This window comes from Protomyctophum bolini (assembly GCF_963924005.1).
Source record: "Protomyctophum bolini genome assembly, chromosome: 8".
NCBI lineage: Eukaryota > Metazoa > Chordata > Actinopteri > Myctophiformes > Myctophidae > Protomyctophum > Protomyctophum bolini.
In genome coordinates, this window is record NC_137869.1 from 37,249,656 (window position 1) to 37,269,221 (window position 19,566).

General features: G+C 44.0%; 1 protein-coding gene across 11 annotated transcripts in view; it reads right to left on the bottom strand.

Annotated features, from left to right (window-relative positions):
* mcf2l2 (MCF.2 cell line derived transforming sequence-like 2) overlaps window positions 1–19,566 on the bottom strand; it is a gene marked incomplete at its 3' end in the record, with an annotated part of 122,008 nt that overhangs the window by 66,989 nt on the left and 35,453 nt on the right. For all 11 annotated transcript variants that reach the window (XM_080771238.1, XM_080771235.1, XM_080771237.1 and 8 more), the window contains exons 6-15: window positions 17,920–18,036; window positions 16,479–16,628; window positions 14,832–14,956; window positions 14,389–14,503; window positions 11,569–11,688; window positions 10,419–10,610; window positions 9,102–9,293; window positions 8,000–8,177; window positions 7,419–7,522; window positions 6,943–7,031 (exon numbers count right to left, since the gene is read on the bottom strand). In XM_080771238.1, the coding sequence (XP_080627364.1) occupies window positions 6,943–7,031; window positions 7,419–7,522; window positions 8,000–8,177; window positions 9,102–9,293; window positions 10,419–10,610; window positions 11,569–11,688; window positions 14,389–14,503; window positions 14,832–14,956; window positions 16,479–16,628; window positions 17,920–18,036 (1,382 nt within the window). The remainder of the gene's footprint in view (window positions 1–6,942; window positions 7,032–7,418; window positions 7,523–7,999; window positions 8,178–9,101; window positions 9,294–10,418; window positions 10,611–11,568; window positions 11,689–14,388; window positions 14,504–14,831; window positions 14,957–16,478; window positions 16,629–17,919; window positions 18,037–19,566) is intronic.

Here is a 19,566-nt window from a genome sequence, read left to right on the forward strand (position 1 = left end):
CCCTCCTCGTCTCTGTCACCCGTCCCTGAGTGTCTTCAGAAGCCTCTTTCTGCCTGTGCCTCACCGTTTCTCTGCTGTATCCACTTATATCCACTTATTTCTGTGGTCGGATGAAGAATGCTGAGACAGTCCAAATCACCAGCACCAGGCCAACTCGTCTAGCAGCATCATTCATGACCTTATGTGGAATTTGTTTACTGCTGCTGGTGTGTCCCCAGTCCTTGGTGCTCGTGTGGAAACGTTTCACTACTGGCCACGTGCCATGAGTTCAATTTAATTCAAGCTATGCAAAGTATGTGTAGACCATAATGCCCCTTAAGAATATACACAGTGTACTGTAAACGTGAACTGGTAAGATGTAAAAATGTACTCTGAAATCACTGAGGAAGCCCCTTAGTGATTTCAGAGTACATTTTTACATTTCCTCATAGCAACAACGTGCAAGACTTAAATTCTCATCTTTTGGTATGATTCACGTTATTTTCACATGCACAAGCACAGACACGCACACACACACACACACACACACACACACACACACACACACACACACACACACACACACACACACACACACAGTCACACACACACACAGTCACACACACACACACACACCACGCCATAAACCATATAAACCCACTTTAAATGACCCCATCCGGGGGGATGTGGTCTGTGCATCCGTTTATCATGTTGCCTCAAGTTACTCAGAGTACAAAACTGTTTCTCATTTGAGTTCAATGCAGATAGCATCTACTTCCTCCCTATATCGTTCATGCTGGTTCCAGTATTCCTTATAGCTCTCTCTAGCCTCATTACAGAATTTCAAAACCTGCCTTTTAAAACCAGTTTAGCTGCATAACCCGTTTTACACGCTATTTAATCCCCATGCGAAATACGCTATACCTGCTATTGGTTTTATGTGTTTAATTCGTCGTTTTGTAAAATAGCGGACCTGGTGACGAGGCCGTCGCGTTATGATGACGAAACCGGAAATCGACCCATGCTCTGGGCTTATTTCCATAAATTAAAAGAATAATAATAATAATAAGAAGAATTAAGAATTAGTGTGAGCGTTTAGAGCGGCTATTTTCACTAGTTTGAGGCAACTCCGCCACCTCTCATGGAACTCTCATGGAAGTAATTGACAATATATAAAGTTACAACACCAACTTTGATGAGGCTGTATTGCTTTGTTTAAAAAAATATAAGGTTTTCTTAATTTCCAGAAAAATGTACGGTATATTTTTTATTTCCTGAAAAGTTTACATTTTGGAGTTATGAGGTTTCCTCCCGACAGCAGAGATATGTGCTTTTGCTTTAGCCCATTGAGCCTCCAGAATGACAGCCTTTATTTGAACAACAGCTTCTAAATTGAATACCCAGGCAGGCCTCTTGTTAAACATTAGGTGTTCTTTATCTACCATATAGCTAACTAAATGACTAAGTGATTAGCTGCATGCCCTTCAGCCTTAGAGCCATCAATTCATCCCATGAGTATTCCTTCTGTTTTTGCCCCAACCGGGTGTCCGTTTGTTTGCAGAGTAAAATAATACGTGGCTGAATTCCACACTGATGTACAGTATGCGCATGTATGTACCGGTACTTAGACACCCAGGTGCAAACAGTTACAGCACCTGTGTCTGAACGTTGTCCGTCACAGCTAGCGCTAGCTCATGTTTCTGTATCAGTGGTGCTCAATACTTCATGTCAAGGACCCCAAACATGATAATTATGTAATTGGTTGTTCCAGGAATGTCTCAGAAGCAAAGATTTGAGTTAAAAATGTTCACTCTGAAAGAATATATATTCAAAGATTTGAGCCACATTTTCAAGATTAAAAAAAATAGCAGACCTACAAGCTCGGGTGGCTATGAGCTTGTAGATCTGCTATTTTTCAATAGCTAAAATTATAATGTTTAAGACATCAAAAGGGGTTCCCGCCCCAAAATGGGTAAATACTCAGATTAACTTTGTTTTCAAATATGATGCTTTGTATGGTCCCGTTGATATTAACCTTCAAGCAATATCTTTTTTAAAGATGCATAATTAGGGGCACGGTGGCACAGTTGGTAGTGCTGTCGCCTCACAGCTAGAAGGTCCTGGGTTCGATTCCCGCTCGGGGCACTGTGGGTGCTGGCGGCGTGTTTCCTCCTCCGCGTCATCAGTGCCCATACCCGAAGGCGGGGGTTGGCGAAAGGGCCTTTCTGTGTGGAGTTTGCATGTTCTCCCCGTGTCCCCTAGGGTAGGTACCCTCACAAAAACATGCAGTAATCCTGGTCTCTAAACTGCCTCCCCCTGGCCAGCCGGGGCGCCTGATGGAGGGGAAAGGAACTGGTTGGAATAACGTGTTCCTTCCACGCGCTACGTCCAACCAGGGAAACTCCCCCCTGTCAGGTGTAAAGGAGCAACTTGGACACTCAAGCATGAAGGAAGCATGAGTTAAGTCCGTTGCTCTCCCCAGGTTGGCGGAGGGTGTGTAGAGCCCAGGATCACAGTAGATGATTGACACAGGGGTGAAAAATGGGTTACAAAATCGTGGGATAAAAAATATATTTAAAAAAAAAGATGCATAATTTTCAGTCCTCATGAGAGGATTATTAACCCATTCTGGACGAGAATCCCTTTTGGTGTTTCAAGCATATACTTTAGCTGTTGAAAAATAGCAGATTTACAAGCTCATAGCTATTTTTGAAAAATCGTGAAAATGTGGTGCAAATCTTTGAATATATATTCTTTCAGAGCGAACATTTTTAAGTCAAATCTTTGCTACTGGGGGGGGGGAGGGGGGGGGGGTCCCCGGAACAACATATTTTGAGATGCGGGTTGGCGGCCAAACAGGGCCGGATTTAGCCAGCCCCACTAAGGTGGGCAGACAGAATTTGGGGTGTCAAACCCCCAAAATGCATAGAAAACTATATGCTATCATCATCAGTTCATCTATCTTCTCTTTGACCAACAGTATGCTAACCCAATTGCCCTTCCTGCCACTACCCTCTGCATTTACCCGGGCTTGGGACAACTTGTGCAACACAGGAAATGCTTTCTCGTATGTCTTCATGTGTTTAGACACAGTGGCCAGGTCTGTTTCGTTTGGACAACATAAGTTCCCTCTTCAGAGTTGCGTAGTCTGTTCCAGTTCCAGTAAGAGCATGCAAAGGCTCCAACAAGGTTGAGTCTAGAAATCTCTCAGAATAGGGTACAAGGCTTGATATGGTATGATATGATTATGATACTATTGACATACTTTTGACTCCACTATACCTTTCTAAGCCTTATATTTCAAATAGTGAAACTAGCAGATCAACAAACTTGCAGTTTATTTTTTAACGTCTACATTTTAATATAGACAGAGTTTTAAAGGCCTGCGCACTTACATTATTGTAAAAGAAAGCACTCCAGTACTTCAACTCACGTACACATTTGACAGATAATATTCCACTTGAGTCGTACTTTGACTCAAGTGCTGGGGTTGGTTTGTTGTTGTTGTTCATCCATGTCTATATATTTGTTATAGATTTCTCATTTGCCAAGATGACCAAGTTCTTTTTTCTTTCGTGCAACATGGTGCGACGGTAGGGGGTTAGGACACGTGCCAGTGTGGAGAAGGAACTCTCACATGAAGCTGAAGACACACCAATTACAAGGGCTGTCACATACAACTTGTGCAACACAGGAAATGCTTTCTCGTATGTCTTCATGTCAGGTCTGTTTCGTTTGGACAACATAAGTTGGCCAACATTGGCTTTGCAACAATGAGTTCCCTTTTCAGAGTTGCGTAGTCTGTTCCAGTTTCAGTAAGAGCATGCAAAGGCCAACAAGGTTGAGTCTATAGAAATCTCTCAGAATAGGGTACAAGGCTTGATATGGCTGTCATTAGGTCTAAATTCTTCTTTGAGAATCTGTTTTCCATCTCTGAAATGGCCCTGTCGAGGATGCTGAGCAAGGATCTTTTGAGAGACTGAGAGGGGGTGATGGTGGGGTTATCAGTATCTGTATAGCTGGAAGCCCTTCAAGGACCTCTGGGGTAGCCCCAAACCTCACTTTGACCGCATATTATTGCTTATAGCAGATTTAAGTAAAAGTAGCAATACTGCAACATATAACATATTCTGTTAGAACTAAAAGTGTGGAATTCAAAATGTACATAAGAAAAAATACAAAAGTATTGGCTTAAAAATGTACTTACAGTAGGCCTACCAAAAGTAAAAGTACTCATTGTGCAGAATGTCCCCTTTCCAGATGTATAATAATCTTTTGAAAATAGCAAATCTACAAGCTCACAATCCGTCGCAGGTTGTAGATTGGCTATTTTCAAATGCCCAAAATGTATATAGGGCTAAAGTGGGTAATGTATGTTTTGTAATAATAATCAAAATCTACAAAGTAACTAGTAACTACATTTTTCAAATAAATAGTGTGAGTAAAAGTACAATATATATATAGTACAAATAATCCTGCAGAGTCAGCTTTTGAATATTTTGTCTGGATCTCTGCAAGAACCATGCCGGCTTCATTTTGAATACCCTTAGATGTGTATGTACTGTAGCATTGTTATTCATGCTCTTAGCAGCTAGCTTCTTATCCTTCGCTAAGGTGTACTCAAATAATAAATACAAAAAAGACCAGAAGCAATGTCATCATGATCATCATCAGCATCGCTGTGGTGAGTGTGGTCACGTAAGGTTTCTTTTGTTCCACGGAGCCCCAACTCGTTAACACAGAGAAACTTAATAACATCTCCAATGCTTTTACCATAGTACCGGTTCTTTTCAAGTGCTGTTTTATCTCCTGTGTCTTTTCTTAACATTAAGAATAAGGTGGTTGTCATCACACCATTTTTACAAAGCTCTGTAGTCTGTACCCCTAAAAAGTAGTCAGCTAAATCCCTATCCTTGTCCAGAAGGGCTAAGATGGCAGTATCATCCGAGAATTTAATGATGTAATTGTTCGGGTTGCCACTTCTACACTCATTTGTACACAGAGTGAAAAGGACAGGTGAGCTAACGCAGCCCTGCAGGTCCGGTACTCAGGGTTCTGCGCTCTGACATAGTGCCATTCACAGTACACTGACCCTTTGTGTACGTTTAGAGACATGGACATTAACCCATTTAGGCCTGACGTCGAGAAAAAGAAAAAAAAACCTTGTTTCTGTATCAGTGGTGCTCAATATTTGTAATTGGCCTCCGCCCTCATCTGAAAATATGTTGTTCCAGGGACCTCCCCAGAAACAAAGATTTTAGTTAAAATGTTATAATAATATATATTCAAAGATTTGTAGGTCTGAAAAATAGCAGACCTACAAGGTCATAGCTTTGATCTCGCCGCAAAGCAGGTGCCTATGGGCTATAGTTCCAAACATTGCTCCTATGGCTGGAACCTGGAACTATCCCATTGAGATAGAATGAGCACTTCCGCATTCCATTGTTACAATGGGAGTCAGCGCTAGTGTCGCCACTCTTACTATAGTCAGATAATGTGAGAGATTCTGCTGGCAGCCTAAATGTCTCGGGCGTGCTTGTCTTTTAAAATTGTAATTGACCCCCTTTACTCCTTAATTTAGTTGTTATGCTAATTGATCCTGTCCCTGCTGTTGTATATCCTACTGCCAGTGAGCTAGGAGCCGCCACCGGGGAGACGCCTTCGTCCCACCCAACACTCCCTGCTGACAGGTACCGCCCCAGCCCGTAGGAATGTGTGCAATGACAATTAGCACCCTATACCTACTCCCAACTTTATTCAAAGATTTGTGCCACATTTTCACGATTTTTCTAAAATAGCAGCTCTACAAGCTCTGTGAGAGCTATGAGCTTGTAGATCTGCTATTTTTCAATACCCAAAATGGGTTAAGGTCCCTGAACCGCTTTATTAAGAGATGTGGCCGTATTGTGTTAAATGCTGAGCTGAAATCTACAAGAAGAAGGCGTGCATAGGCTTTGTTAAGTGTTTCAAAAGAAAATAGTCCAAGGCCAAGACTGCGTCCTCTATATACCCCTGTCGCTCCTATAAGCAAACTGAAAATCATCCAGTGAACAGCCAACCGCTGCCTTCAGCAGACTGATAATGATTTTCTCAGAACACTTCATGACTACTGAAGTCAGAGTAGTGACTGGGCATTGTTTTCTTTGCAGCCTATAATTCCTTTTTGGGAACAGGAATTATAATGGAGTCTTTCCAGGCGGACGGAACAGTACATGAGCAGCCGGCCACATACTGTATCCCCGTCTGGACCTGAAGCCTTCCGGGGGACATGTGTGCCAAAACATCCTCTGGACTTCACGTTGAGGTTGATCCACAGTGATTCCCAGATCACTGTGTGTGTGTGTGTGTGGGTACAGACTCTAGGGCAGCATTTTGTTCATGCAAGAAGTCAGCTGTTTAAAACCTTGCATAAAAAGTTGTTTAATTCGTTGGCCTTTTCCTTTTCATTCGAAACACAAAGGCCCTTCTTAGCTGGAGCCATGCTAGTCATGGCCTTCATAGATTCCCATGCCCGTGGCAAACATGTAATGACTTGACAAAAATGTCCACCACAATGACCCCTTGAACATGATGCGTTCATCCAGGAGACATACTAAGGTACTGTGGTTCTCAAGCTTTTCCATGTCAGTAAGTAGCCTTGCCGAGCGATGAGGCCCATAGGGCAGGAGCCTATCTCCTGTTTCTGTAGCGTGAGGCAGCTGGATGTACAAGTACACCCCCTGGACATGACGCTATAGTATGTCACAGGGACTTACCCCCAATCCAACCCTTGATGCTGAGTGTCAAGCAGGGAGGCACTGGGTCCCATTTGTATAGTCTTTGGTATGACCCGGCCGGGGATTGAACCCCGACCTCCCAGTCTCAGGGCGGACACTCTAACCACAAGGCCACTGAGCTTCCATGTCAAGGACCCCCAAATTGACCCCCTGGCCTCACTTTGAGAGCCTGTAGGCGTGTTCTTACCTGCGTCTGTTGGACAGCACCTCCTCCGTCTCATTGGACAGCACGACGTGGGCGGAGCCTCCTTGACTTGCCTCGTGCATTACCTCAATCTGGGACGACACACATGGTACAGTACATTACACTAGTGTTGTTTTTGGCAGCACATTTTAGTCATAGTCTCTTGAATAGTTTTCATTTAGTTTCAGTCACATTTTTGTCACCTGGATTTTTTTAATGTTAGTCTAAATATCGACTAAATATCATGAGATTTTAGTCGACTAAATCTACAGTTGATTTAGTCGACTAAAATGTATATTGGCTGGCCTTGACGCCGTCGTAATGACTGCTTTTACACTTGCTGAAATTACTGTTCTTACACATGCTGAAAATAGCAGCATCTACAAGCTCACAAAGCGTACAAGCTCACAATCAGCTCACAATCAGATCAGATCAATCAGAAGGCTGACAAAAGGTGAATTGTGTTGTGTTGTCGGTACCTTGATGCCTCCCTTGGCCTTGCGTATGATCTTCTTCTTGTTGGGGTCGGTTTCAGCCGGCTGCTTGTTGTTGTTGGAGCCGTCTGAAGCTCTGCGTGCCAGAGCTGAAGTGTGTAGGAAGAAGAAGAGCACAGAAGTTATGTTAAAATATTTTTTTAATGAAGCACCACTTGCCAGCTGTGCTTCTTGCGCTGTACTCCTTTTGATAATGTATTTCATTTAATTGCTTTAAAATCTTGTACTCGTCGCCTCTAACCTTTCTGTGAAACCTCACACTCAAATTCAAATGTATGTATTGCAAGTATAACTGACAATATATCACTTGAACTTAAAGTTCTGTCTTTCTCTCTCTCTCTCTCTCCTTCTGTGTCTTGTTTCATCGCCATCTTTCACACACACACACACACACACACACACACACACACACACACACACACACACACACACACACACACACACACACACACACACACACACACACACACACACACACACACACACACACACACACACACACACACACACACACACACACACACACACACACACACACGCCTTCCTCATTAGAACGTTGGACTCACGTTGCTGGGTCCTGGCAGGGTTCTTGAGCGAGGGTCGTTTGGGCGAGGACTCTGGCCGTGGAGCCACAGGCTGGACAGGCCTGGTCTGCTTGGCCGACAGCTTCTTCAGACTGACGTGGCGCTTCTCGAACATCTCCTGGACGTCCTCCAGCCTCTTCAGGGCCTTCAGGACGCCGGCCTGCCACCAAAACACACACACAGCCAATATGTTACATCTGAGGTACATCATCCATGCGTAAGAGCTCCCCAGGGCTTAAAGCCAAAAAGAATCCCAAGACTGAAAATTACTTTTTGCAAATCTGCACTGATCTCATTAAATAACCCCTATGAAATCCTCAGGACTGAAATCCGTCCCCAGGACTGAGAACTTTAAGCCCTGTCCCCAGAACAGTGGTTCTCCACCTATTCAGGCCGTGACCCCCAAACGGTTATCTTATTAGAAGTACTGGGGACGCCCAAAATAATCCTATTTGAACTGGGGACCCCCCAAAATAATCCTATTTGAACTGGAGACCCCCCAAAATAATCCTATTTGAACTGGAGACCCCCCAAAATAATCCTATTTGAACTGGGGACCCCCGAAAATAATCATTTTAGACTGGGGACGCCCCAAAATAATCATATTTGAACTGGGGACGCCCCAAAATAATCATATTTGAACTGGTGACGCCCCAAAATAATCATATTTGAACTGGGGACGCCCCAAAATAATCACATTTGAACTGGGGACCCCCCAAAATAATCATATTAGAATTGAGGACCACCCAAAATAATCATATTTGAACTGGGGACGCTCCAAAATAATCATATTTGAACTGGGGACCCCCCAAAATAATCATATTTGAATTGGGGACCCCCCAAAATAATCATATTTGAACTGGGGACCCCCCACCCTGATAAGCACTTGGAATGTAGGAGTTGGGGTATTCAATATTGTTCTCAGTTCCACAGATAAATATCGTGAAAATAGCCGATCTACAAGCTCAGATGAGCTTGTAGATTGGCTATTTTCACAATTGTTGCCTCTTATTGTAGCCTGATTGTCAGACTCTGAGAGCATCCAGCTCTTGATTGTCAGCCTCTTTGTGAGAGAGAGACATACCTTGACGTCCTCTGACAGCACCACTTCGTACTGGTTGTGGATGTTCCTGAGTTCAGTCAGCTTGTTCTGCTCGGCCGTCTCCAGGAAGCCATCGATGTCCGCCAGCGCCGACTCCGCCCCTTCCTGTGACTGACACTTGTCCACGGCTTGGGACGCCAGCAGATAGATGCCGGCCTCACACCACTGGTTCACCTGTACAGTAATTATACAACACATACAGTAATTAATAATTATACACACCACTGGTTCACCTGTACAGGTAGACATACAGTAATTAATAATTATACAACACACCACTGGTTCATCTGTACAGTAATTATACAACACACCACTGGTTCACCTGTACAGTAAATATACAACACACCACTGGTTCACCTGGTAGACAATCATAATTACACCACTGGTTCACCTGTACAGTAATTATACAACACACCACTGGTTCACCTGTACAGTAATTATACAACACACCACTGGTTCACCTGTACAGTAATTATACAACACACCACTGGTTCACCTGTACAGTAATTATACTACACACCACTGGTTCACCTGTACAGTAATTATACAACACACCACTGGTTCACCTGTACAGTAATTATACAACACACCACTGGTTCACCTGTACAGTAATTATACAACACACCACTGGTTCACCTGTACAGTAATTATACAACACACCACTGGTTCACCTGTACAGGTAGACATACAGTAATTAATAATTATACACACCACTGGTTCACCTGGTAGACATAATTACACCACTGGTTCACCTGGTAGACATAATTACACCACTGGTTCACCTGGTAGACATAATTACACCACTGGTTCACCTGTACAGGTAGACATAAATTATACAACAGAGAGAGCGAGAGAGAGAGTATGTTGTCTGCTAATTCCCCCACACAGTAACTCTCGACCGTTTTGGACGTGGGGCGGCTTGCCGGAACCGGGCCGTTGCACCACTCCGTTTACAAGGGTGTGATGTTCTACATTCGCCCAGCAAAGGTTTGCTCAGACAGCTCAGAAGACTGTTACAAGGGTTTATGGGTCTTTCAGAAGACTGTTACAAGGGTTTATGGGTCTTCCCTGATCAGGGAGACTTTGACACGTTGAGTTGGAGGAGCCGAGGATCAAAACCGCAACCTTCCAATTTACACGACGGCCTCCATCCATCCATCCATCCCTCCGTCCCTCCATCCCTCCCTACCCACCCGTCGATGGCTTTCCCCGAAGCACCCCAAAAGCCAGAGAGCGAAGCAGCGGTCCTGGCAGCACACACAAATCACAGAATCTCACCGACATCATGGCCTTCCTTACCTTGTCTATGCCTCTGTGTATCCGCAGCGACTTGGACAGGACGTCGGTCTTCTTCTTCACCTCGTTGCTGAAGTCGTCGCAGACACGCCGCAGCTCCACACACTTGGGTCGGATGGAGTCCACGGCATAGTGGTTGCTCTGGATCAGCTGGTCGCCGTGCAGCGCGTGAAGCTGGGCCTTCTCCAGGGTGGACTGGTGGGGAGACAACAGACCACAGGGTCAGTTCAACAATACGTTCTCCAGGGGTGGACTGGTGGGGAGACAACAGACCACAGGGTCAGTTCAACAATACGTTCTCCAGGGGTGGACTGGTGGGGAGACAACAGACCACAGGGTCAGTTCAACAATACGTTCTCCAGGGTGGACTGGTGGGGAGACAACAGACCACAGGGTCAGTTCAACAATACGTTCTCCAGGGGTGGACTGGTGGGGAGACAACAGACCACAGGGTCAGTTCAACAATACGTTCTCCAGGGTGGACTGGTGGGGAGACAACAGACCACAGGGTCAGTTCAACAATACGTTCTCCAGGGTGGACTGGTGGGGAGACAACAGACCACAGGGTCAGTTCAACAATACGTTCTCCAGGGGTGGACTGGTGGGGAGACAACAGACCACAGGGTCAGTTCAACAATACGTTCTCCAGGGTGGACTGGTGGGGAGACAACAGACCACAGGGTCAATTCAACAATAGTCTTTAGGCTGGTTGTGTTCCATTTGATATCCGTCTCCTATCACAGCACATTGTTGTAGCTCACTTCGCCCAACAGATTTGGGAGTTCATTGTCAGTAGTCATGTTTTCTAAATCTCAGTGGGTGATTGTGACTTCTGTGGGAATGTCTTGGTACAGTAGACAGGTGGTTAGGAAATGTAACTCAGTTTCCACTTCATGTTGTCTGCAGTGGGTGCATAGTCTGTCTTCTCTAGGGAGAAGTTCAACAATAGAACAGGGGGGGGGGGTAGGTGGTTCTAGCGGTGCATAAGAACAGAATAAAGAGGTTCATTACATTATTATTCAATACTGATGTATCAAACATATATTATATATCTATCCTTGAAATGAAACTTCAAATATGAATGAATGTGCTGCCGTGTGTGAGAGAGAGAGAGAATGTGCTGCTGTGTGTGAGAGAGAGAGATTATATGAACCTGTGCTTTCTCCTCCAAGGCCTTGAGTTCCTTGAGTAGACTTTCCACCCTCGCCACACAATCACCGATGTCTGAATGGCAGGTCAGACCATCCATTGACGCGTCTAGAGACACCTTCACCTGGTGATGTGAGAGAGAGAAATGGAGAGAGAGAGAGAGAGAGAGAGAGAGAGAGAGAGAGAGAGAGAGAGAGAGAGAGAGAGAGAAGGGATTTACATCGTGTGACTGAGTGGACGAAAAAAGGGAGACGTGTAAATGTAGGGGACGAAGGTATAGAGAATGAAAGTGAGACAGCGAGTATCAAAGGGCATACAGCAGGCAAACTGGTTAGGGGTGAGAGGGGCGAGGAGGAGTTTACATTACAGGTTTACAGCAGGTGTAAAGAAGTTGGTGAAGAGTTTGTGTTTGGGGCATTCGAGCACGGGGGAAAATGTGTATTTTTTTTATAAAATGTTATAGCGATTTATTTTTTTATTATTTACTATAGTCCTACTAGAAAACCCCAAGAAATGACATCTGGCCACAAAAGATCACAGGATCTACTGAACGTGTCAAACTGACATATTGAGCCTATAACACACAGTGTGACTTCCCCCCAGTAGGCTGCCTTCATATTCAGTAGATCCTGTGATCTGTTGTGTGGCCAGATGTCATTTCCTGGGGTCTATTAGGACTATAGTACATAATACAAAAATAAATCGCCATAATATTTTGTAAATAAAACCGTATTTAGCCCCATGTTCGAATGCCCCCGCCCCCCTGTCAAAAACAGCTAAAATCCCTAAAACGAAAGAAAGCAGCAAATGAAAAAAAACCGAACTAAACTAAAGTTGTCCTTGTTGACATGACGTTACAAGTGTCGGGCTGTTTTCGTTTTGTCCATAGACTTGGCAGATTTTTGGGGCGAATGAATGAGACAAACATTAAAAGTCCATAGACTTGCCCGCCACATGACGTCAAGTCTGAAAGCCAGACTTTGGAGAGCTTAGTGCCCCTCAAAAAGGGGCTGGGACAGAAAGGGAGGGAGAGCAAGGAGAAAATTAAAATAGAGGTGACCCGCGATAACAACAGCAGCTCCAACCAATCAGTCTCGCTTCAGTTCAAACGTGTTGGTGGTAGTTCATCATCGAGCACAGCACATTATTTAAAACATCACACAGAGAACTCACAGAGAACTTCAGGCAAAACTAGAGGGTGGCAAAAAAAAAAGATAAGGAAAGAAAGAGACACATTGACTGGCACATATGAATAAATTCATTAATTCGCCTGTGCCGAGTTCTTTCAGTCGTGTAAGCAAAATAAATTACCCCAGGTCTGTGAACCGCCTATGTTAGTAGTTGTTTTCTTTTGTCACCCGAAACATTCATTTTGTAACAGCGATCAGCGATGGGGCCGGCCTGGGATTAGAATCCCCAGATAAAAGCATGAAAGAAATACCTTTACATGGGGGGGGGGGGTCGTCATATCGCTCTGTTTACATCGCGCTAGCATTCCAGAGCTAACCAGATGCAGCCTTAATCAATAATATCAAAGATCCACAGGGATGTGTGACATGAGCGGGAAAAAGACAGAACCTCTAGCCGGGTTTGGGGGTAGAAGACTACTGAGTCATTATGAAATCATAGACTTTCTTCCTGTACACATGTCGGTTTAGAGTAGAACCATGAGGCCCGTTTCAAGCTTCTTCAGTTCCCTGAGATAATATCGGCACTGCTGTGGCTTCCTGACCACTTTGTTGAAGTGTTAGTCCCACTGGAGTTTCTCAGTGATGTGGAAAAAGAGGAATTCGGTCGTTGACCCTTTCCGCTGCTTTCTTCCCAGAGAGGACATTCATTCAGTACTGCTAGACCTACACACTTTCATTTTGAGTAGGCCATGCATCTTTCATTTGAGTATGCACACTGGAAGAAAGTCTATATGGCACAGCCAGTACCTTCTGCACAGAGAGGACATATTATAGTACCCAGACCCATCTAGCCATGCATCACATACTTTTCGCTTTGAGTGAGCACTTATCAACTGTCTGCTTTGAGTAGGAAGGCACACAGCAGGGAAGTGGTGCATGCGCTCATGGACGGGAAGGAAATGTATAAACCTCAGAGATTAGATATTTCTACTGACAACATACTAACTCTGCACTGCGAATGAAGTGGTTACTAATTTGTAGCTGAGGATTTTTGTCCATCCATCACACAATTTAGCGAGCTAGGTTGCTGCTAATAACAGGGCAAGTGGAACCTACTCCTTAGGCCTACTGTGCCTGCTTGCTTCTGCTTCTGCTGAAAGAAGCTTTAGTGGTCTTTGGAGGTTCAGAACATGTCTCCGAAGAACAATGACTCGACGGCTTCACTGTGTGTCACATCCATAAAGATGATTGACACCACAAATAGGAGACTGATTGCTCAACGATTCATTGTGGTTAAAGAGAGGCGTAGAAACACATTCGGCTGACTTCAATTCCAGCAGATCATGGCCATGAATATTATGCCAAACAAATAAGATGCTGCAGTAGACCGTGTGCATGTACATTTATTTGAAATATGTTGATTTATGTTTGTGAAAATATAATGGGAGAGGATCTTTCAAATAAATCATTCAATAATAATAAAAAAACATCTCGCTCCTGAACATCTTGCTCCTGCATGGGAGAGGATCTTTCAATAAATCACTCAATAATAAAAATAAAATAAAGTTATGGCTTTGAGAGACATTGATGTGGGGACACATGATGAAAGTGTTAAGCGGATCAAACAGATCTCCCTGTGGGACATTCATTCATCTACACTGTAATCTAACGGGACACGCGCTACACCCACCCACCTCTCTGAAGTCCTGCTCGAAGTGACGTAGCTGCAGACACTGCTCCAGCTTCAGATGGTGTTTAGACCAGAACTGCTCAAAGGCATTTTCTGTCTCATCCAGCTGGGCCAGGAGTCTATATACAGTATACCGCACACGCACGGATGCACGCACGCACGCACACACGCACACACGCACACACACACACACACACACACACACACACACACACACACACACACACACACACACACACACACACACACACAGTTTGAAGCTGCAATCTGAAATCCATTTGAATCAATACATTTTTTTATTTTGACCAATCTTTATGATATTGTAAGGGTGATTCACAAAGTGACTGACGTCTTGTAAGCTCAACTGTTCAACTCATCAACCACATTTTACTCTCAGCGTTAAATTATTTTGACTGTGTGTATGTACAATACTTAAATATAGATGACCTCTCCACTGTGGTCTGGTTCTCCATCTCATCTGGGTTGAGTTTGTGGCTCTCAGACTTGGAGGCCTGCTCCTTGATGCAGCCCAGCAGAGTGGTGCCTTGTTTCAACGCCAGCTTCAGTTCATCCTGGTCACGGCAGGGGGATATTAGTTGGCATCAATTACAGGGATATCTGAGCGTGTGCATGCGCGTGCGTAAAGTATGTAAAGTATTCAATTCAATTGCTTTATTGTAACTGTGGGTGAAATTATAATAGAGGAATAATTGAGGTGATATAGTGTCACATTTCAACCTATTGCACAATACAAAAGACAAGTCTAAAGAATATACAAAGTACAAAGTGTAACCCTAAGGTGAACGCGGTGCGGTGCAATCATCTGCCTCGGCGCGGTGGAGGAAATGCTCACAATAGATTAATTTCCTATAGAGATAAATTACATTTCATGGTGTGGCTCAGTTAACCTAACGTACAGTCTATAACTCTACTATAACTATACTTGGGAGAGATAAAGAGAGCTAGTGATAACTAGACTCGTACGTCACAGATACAGTAGGTGATTTACATTTATGTGGCAATTGTGGCATTTTATGTGCATGCTTTGTGTGAGTCACGTGTGAGTCATGCTGATGTCCTTGTGCATTGACGTGGGTGACAGACATAGGTGGGTGGGTGGGTGGGTGATGTTGACGTGGGTGTGTATATTACTGTGTCTTTATGTTATCATATCGTCGCTGTCAGACCATGTCGAACCTTGTTATCTCCATAATTCAACGTCTTATGTTTATGTCTTTTATGTTTACATGTTTTAGTGCACGTGTGAGTGCCAGGACACTATTAATAGACGACTCGTGAGAAAAAAAAGAATACCCGCATTAGCGATAGGCAACTAGCCTATAGCCACTTCCCCAAAATGTGCTGACCTCATCACATTTTTTGTGCTGATCCTCATCACATTTGTCATGATGTCTATGGCCGTTTTTTGTGCCAAACTAATGCTTGGAATGGATTCAGAATCATGAAACCCCCCTAGTTTGACATGTCACATGCTACTTAAAGCAAGGAGGAAAGGAAAGTTTGACATTTTTGACAATTTTGCCTGCCATAGGATGTTAATGGTAGGATCACAAGAAACCCCTATAAAATGTCCCAATATTGACAGCCGGTCAGCAAGTGGATTCATGAATATGAATATGTATATCGACAATATTTTAGGCCAATAAAAAAGACTATATACCAAATTTCCCACTTTAAACAAAAGAAGCCTGTCGGCTGCCGGACTAGGAGTTTCGGAGCCAGAAGGGAGAAGAGTTTGGGACGTGCTACCTTCAGCTTGTTGTGTTTGTCAGTGTGTGCGGTGAGCATGTGTTTGGTTGATACCTTCAGCTTGTTGTGTTTGTCAGTGTGTGCGGTGAGCATGTGTTTGGTTGATACCTTCAGCTTGTTGTGTTTGTCAGTGTGTGCGGTGAGCATGTGTTTGGTTGATACCTTCAGCTTGTTGTGTTTGTCGGTGTGTGTGGTGAGCATGTGTTTGGTTGATACCTTCAGCTTGTTGTGTTTGTCGGTGTGCGCGGTGAGCATGTGTTTGGTTGATACCTTCAGCTTGTTGTGTTTGTCAGTGTGTGCGGTGAGCATGTGTTTGGTTGATACCTTCAGCTTGTTGTGTTTGTCGGTGTGTGCGGTGAGCATGTCTTTGGTGCACTGGACGTCGTTGGGCAGCTCCGTCTCTGCCAGGTCTGTGCCGAACTTCTGCAACCACTGAGCCGTGCTCTTCACTGTCACCGCAAAGTTCTCTATGGCCTGCATGCGGAAGAGCAAACACACACACACACACACACAGACAGATCAAAACACATGCACACACCAAATACACACACACACACACACACACACACACACACGCTCGTACACACACACACACACACACACACACACACACACACACACACACACACACACACACAGACACATCGCACACAGACATTCCGATTTCTTTATTTGAGTCCACATTTATAAAATGGAGGCATGGCACTCATTCAGTCACCAGCCTCATCGTCCATTATAATATAATTTGATATAATATATAATGTTGTATTATACTAGAAGCGTGAATATATTTTGATTATGTGCTTTATTTGATACCTTGACAGGTTATGTGAGACTAAAAAAAAAAAGGTAGTGCATATGAAGAGAACTATGTCTATAAATTGATGATACTGTCAGGTTTTACTGAAGTAACTAAAAAACCAAAAACAAAAACAACGTATCTGACATTGTCAGATTAAAGCAAATTATAACAATGAATCCATATTAATGGTTCTAACACGTCTGTGGTTGGCATATTCTTTATTTATTCAAAGTCAGCTTTAGAGGTAAATCCATGTATTCATTTACTGCATGCTTATTCCTGTGTACACACACACACACACACACACACACACACACACACACACACACACACACACGCACACACAGACGAGGTACAGATAAGAACAGTATGAGGAAGTCAGTAGAATACCAAATGCTGACACACGCACACTGCAAACCCTATATGGAACAAACCACACACACACACACACACACACACACACACACACACACACACACACACACACACACACACACACACACACACACACACACACACACACACACACACACACACACACACACACACACACACACACACACACACACACACACACACACACACACACACACACACACACACACACACACACACACACACTACCAAACCATGCATGCACACAGATACAAAGTATCAGTTAGACACAGTCCGTCATTATCCCCCACCTGTTTGACCAAATGGGGAAGTGAAAGTGGAAACACCAACAGCTCGAAAGTGAAACTAGAAATATGCTGACACTAACTGTCAAAACTGAAAGTGCACTCAGGCAGGAAAGATCTGATGAAAAATCTGATGCCGTATGCTCAATATGGTAAAACATGGTCCACAGAGTCCACTGGGCCCTGAAAAGCTGGTAAGACATGTTCCACCACAGACACCCTGCCACTACTCACAGTGCGACTATATGGCAGTACTCCAGGTTTCCTCCCAGCCACTACTCACAGTGCGGTGGTGTATCCACTGACTATGGCAGTACTCCAGGTGTCCTCCCAGCTCACAGGTAAGCTGGCCTTTATCCACGTAGCCGTGCAGGTCTGATAACGAGTTCAGCATGACGATCTGAGAACATATTAAACAAAACACAGGAACTGTAGCAACTATCCTCTCCATCGGGATATAATCTAAAGGCTGGTGGGTTGGATTTGAGTGGGAATTATGTTCGGGAGTTTCGAGAGGCCATTATTCCTATAATGAATGCTTTGTTAAATCCATCTGGACTCGGAGTAACATTTTTGGCGTTACACAAATAAATCACCGTTAGTGAACTACGCCAAGTATATGTTAGATTCGTTTTCTTTGTTTAATTTAATTTTATTCACTTTTTTCTGTTCTGTCTTGGTCCTGTTAACTGTCTCGTCTTGTCTTTTTTAGTTTGGTTTTTCTGTTGTTTGCTTTCTGTTTCACCTATGCAAGCCATTCATATAGCTAGAAGGGTAGTCACAATAAGCTAAGGCTTCAGCTCCGAAAGGTAGAAACCACAGAACGGGAACCGACTTCAGCCTGAATTGCCACCTGGTGTTAACAGCATCTGTCACACACAGCAGGAGGCAAATACATGCATGCACACTATTATCCATGTACACACGAGGACTGAAAATGGAGAAGTGATGAGTGATATTTTTCACTCTCCAATTTCTCCTATAAAAGGTGTGGTTTTACTCTGCATGTAGCAAGTCTGTAGCAGATGGACAGACGGTGTGTCAGACCGACGTTGAAAACCACAAGGATGGACGTCGCGTACTGTATGACAGGATGTATGTCACGTACTGTATGACAGGACTCCGCAGAGAGATCATTTACACAATGGCTTATGGCACTAATGTATGCAGCACTTAGCAAGCTGCTTGACACCTATATCATATGATAATGATCTTCCAAGCGCTTTTTATATCCAAAACACGTACGCCTCCTTTACGACTATAGTTCACAGCTTCCAGTACGTTCCTGCTTTTCTCACTGCAAACTTCAGTGAAAAGATTTAACTTTCCTCGATGTTTGGCCGCCGTTAAGGTGTTTTTTTATGAATAATAATTATTTGAAAAATATTTTCTTTTCTTTTTCTTCTTCCGGGGGGCATGCACAAGACCTTTTCAGATGGGGGTCCGCAGGCCAAATACAATTCAATTTGGGGATCCTTGACATGAAAGCTTTGGAGAACTACTGCCTTAATGTCACAGGCTTAACTCCCAATCTCTCAAGACCCGCCTAGGTCCTACTAGGAACACCCCTGCTCCTCCATAGATAGACAATACGTGGAACCACGTCAGCTTCCCAGAATGGATTCGTTTTTACGTCCGGATACCCGGTCCAGGACAGTCTTCAGGAGACTTGGCTCAGCCAGGGCTGGACTGGGACAAAAATTCGGCCCGGTCATTTTCGCGTGAATTTGGCCCAGACCGGCCCACCATAACCAGCGCGCAGAAACTCTACCGCCCGCTCCGTCGAGGCACACACAAACAACATAAACAGAACAACATAAATGATACAAACCAACAGACAACTACACAACCCTTTGTAGAGGGTTTATTTGTCACTCACTGATACAGGTACAGTGAAATTATCATGATGGCACTGGTAGAATGGCAGCAC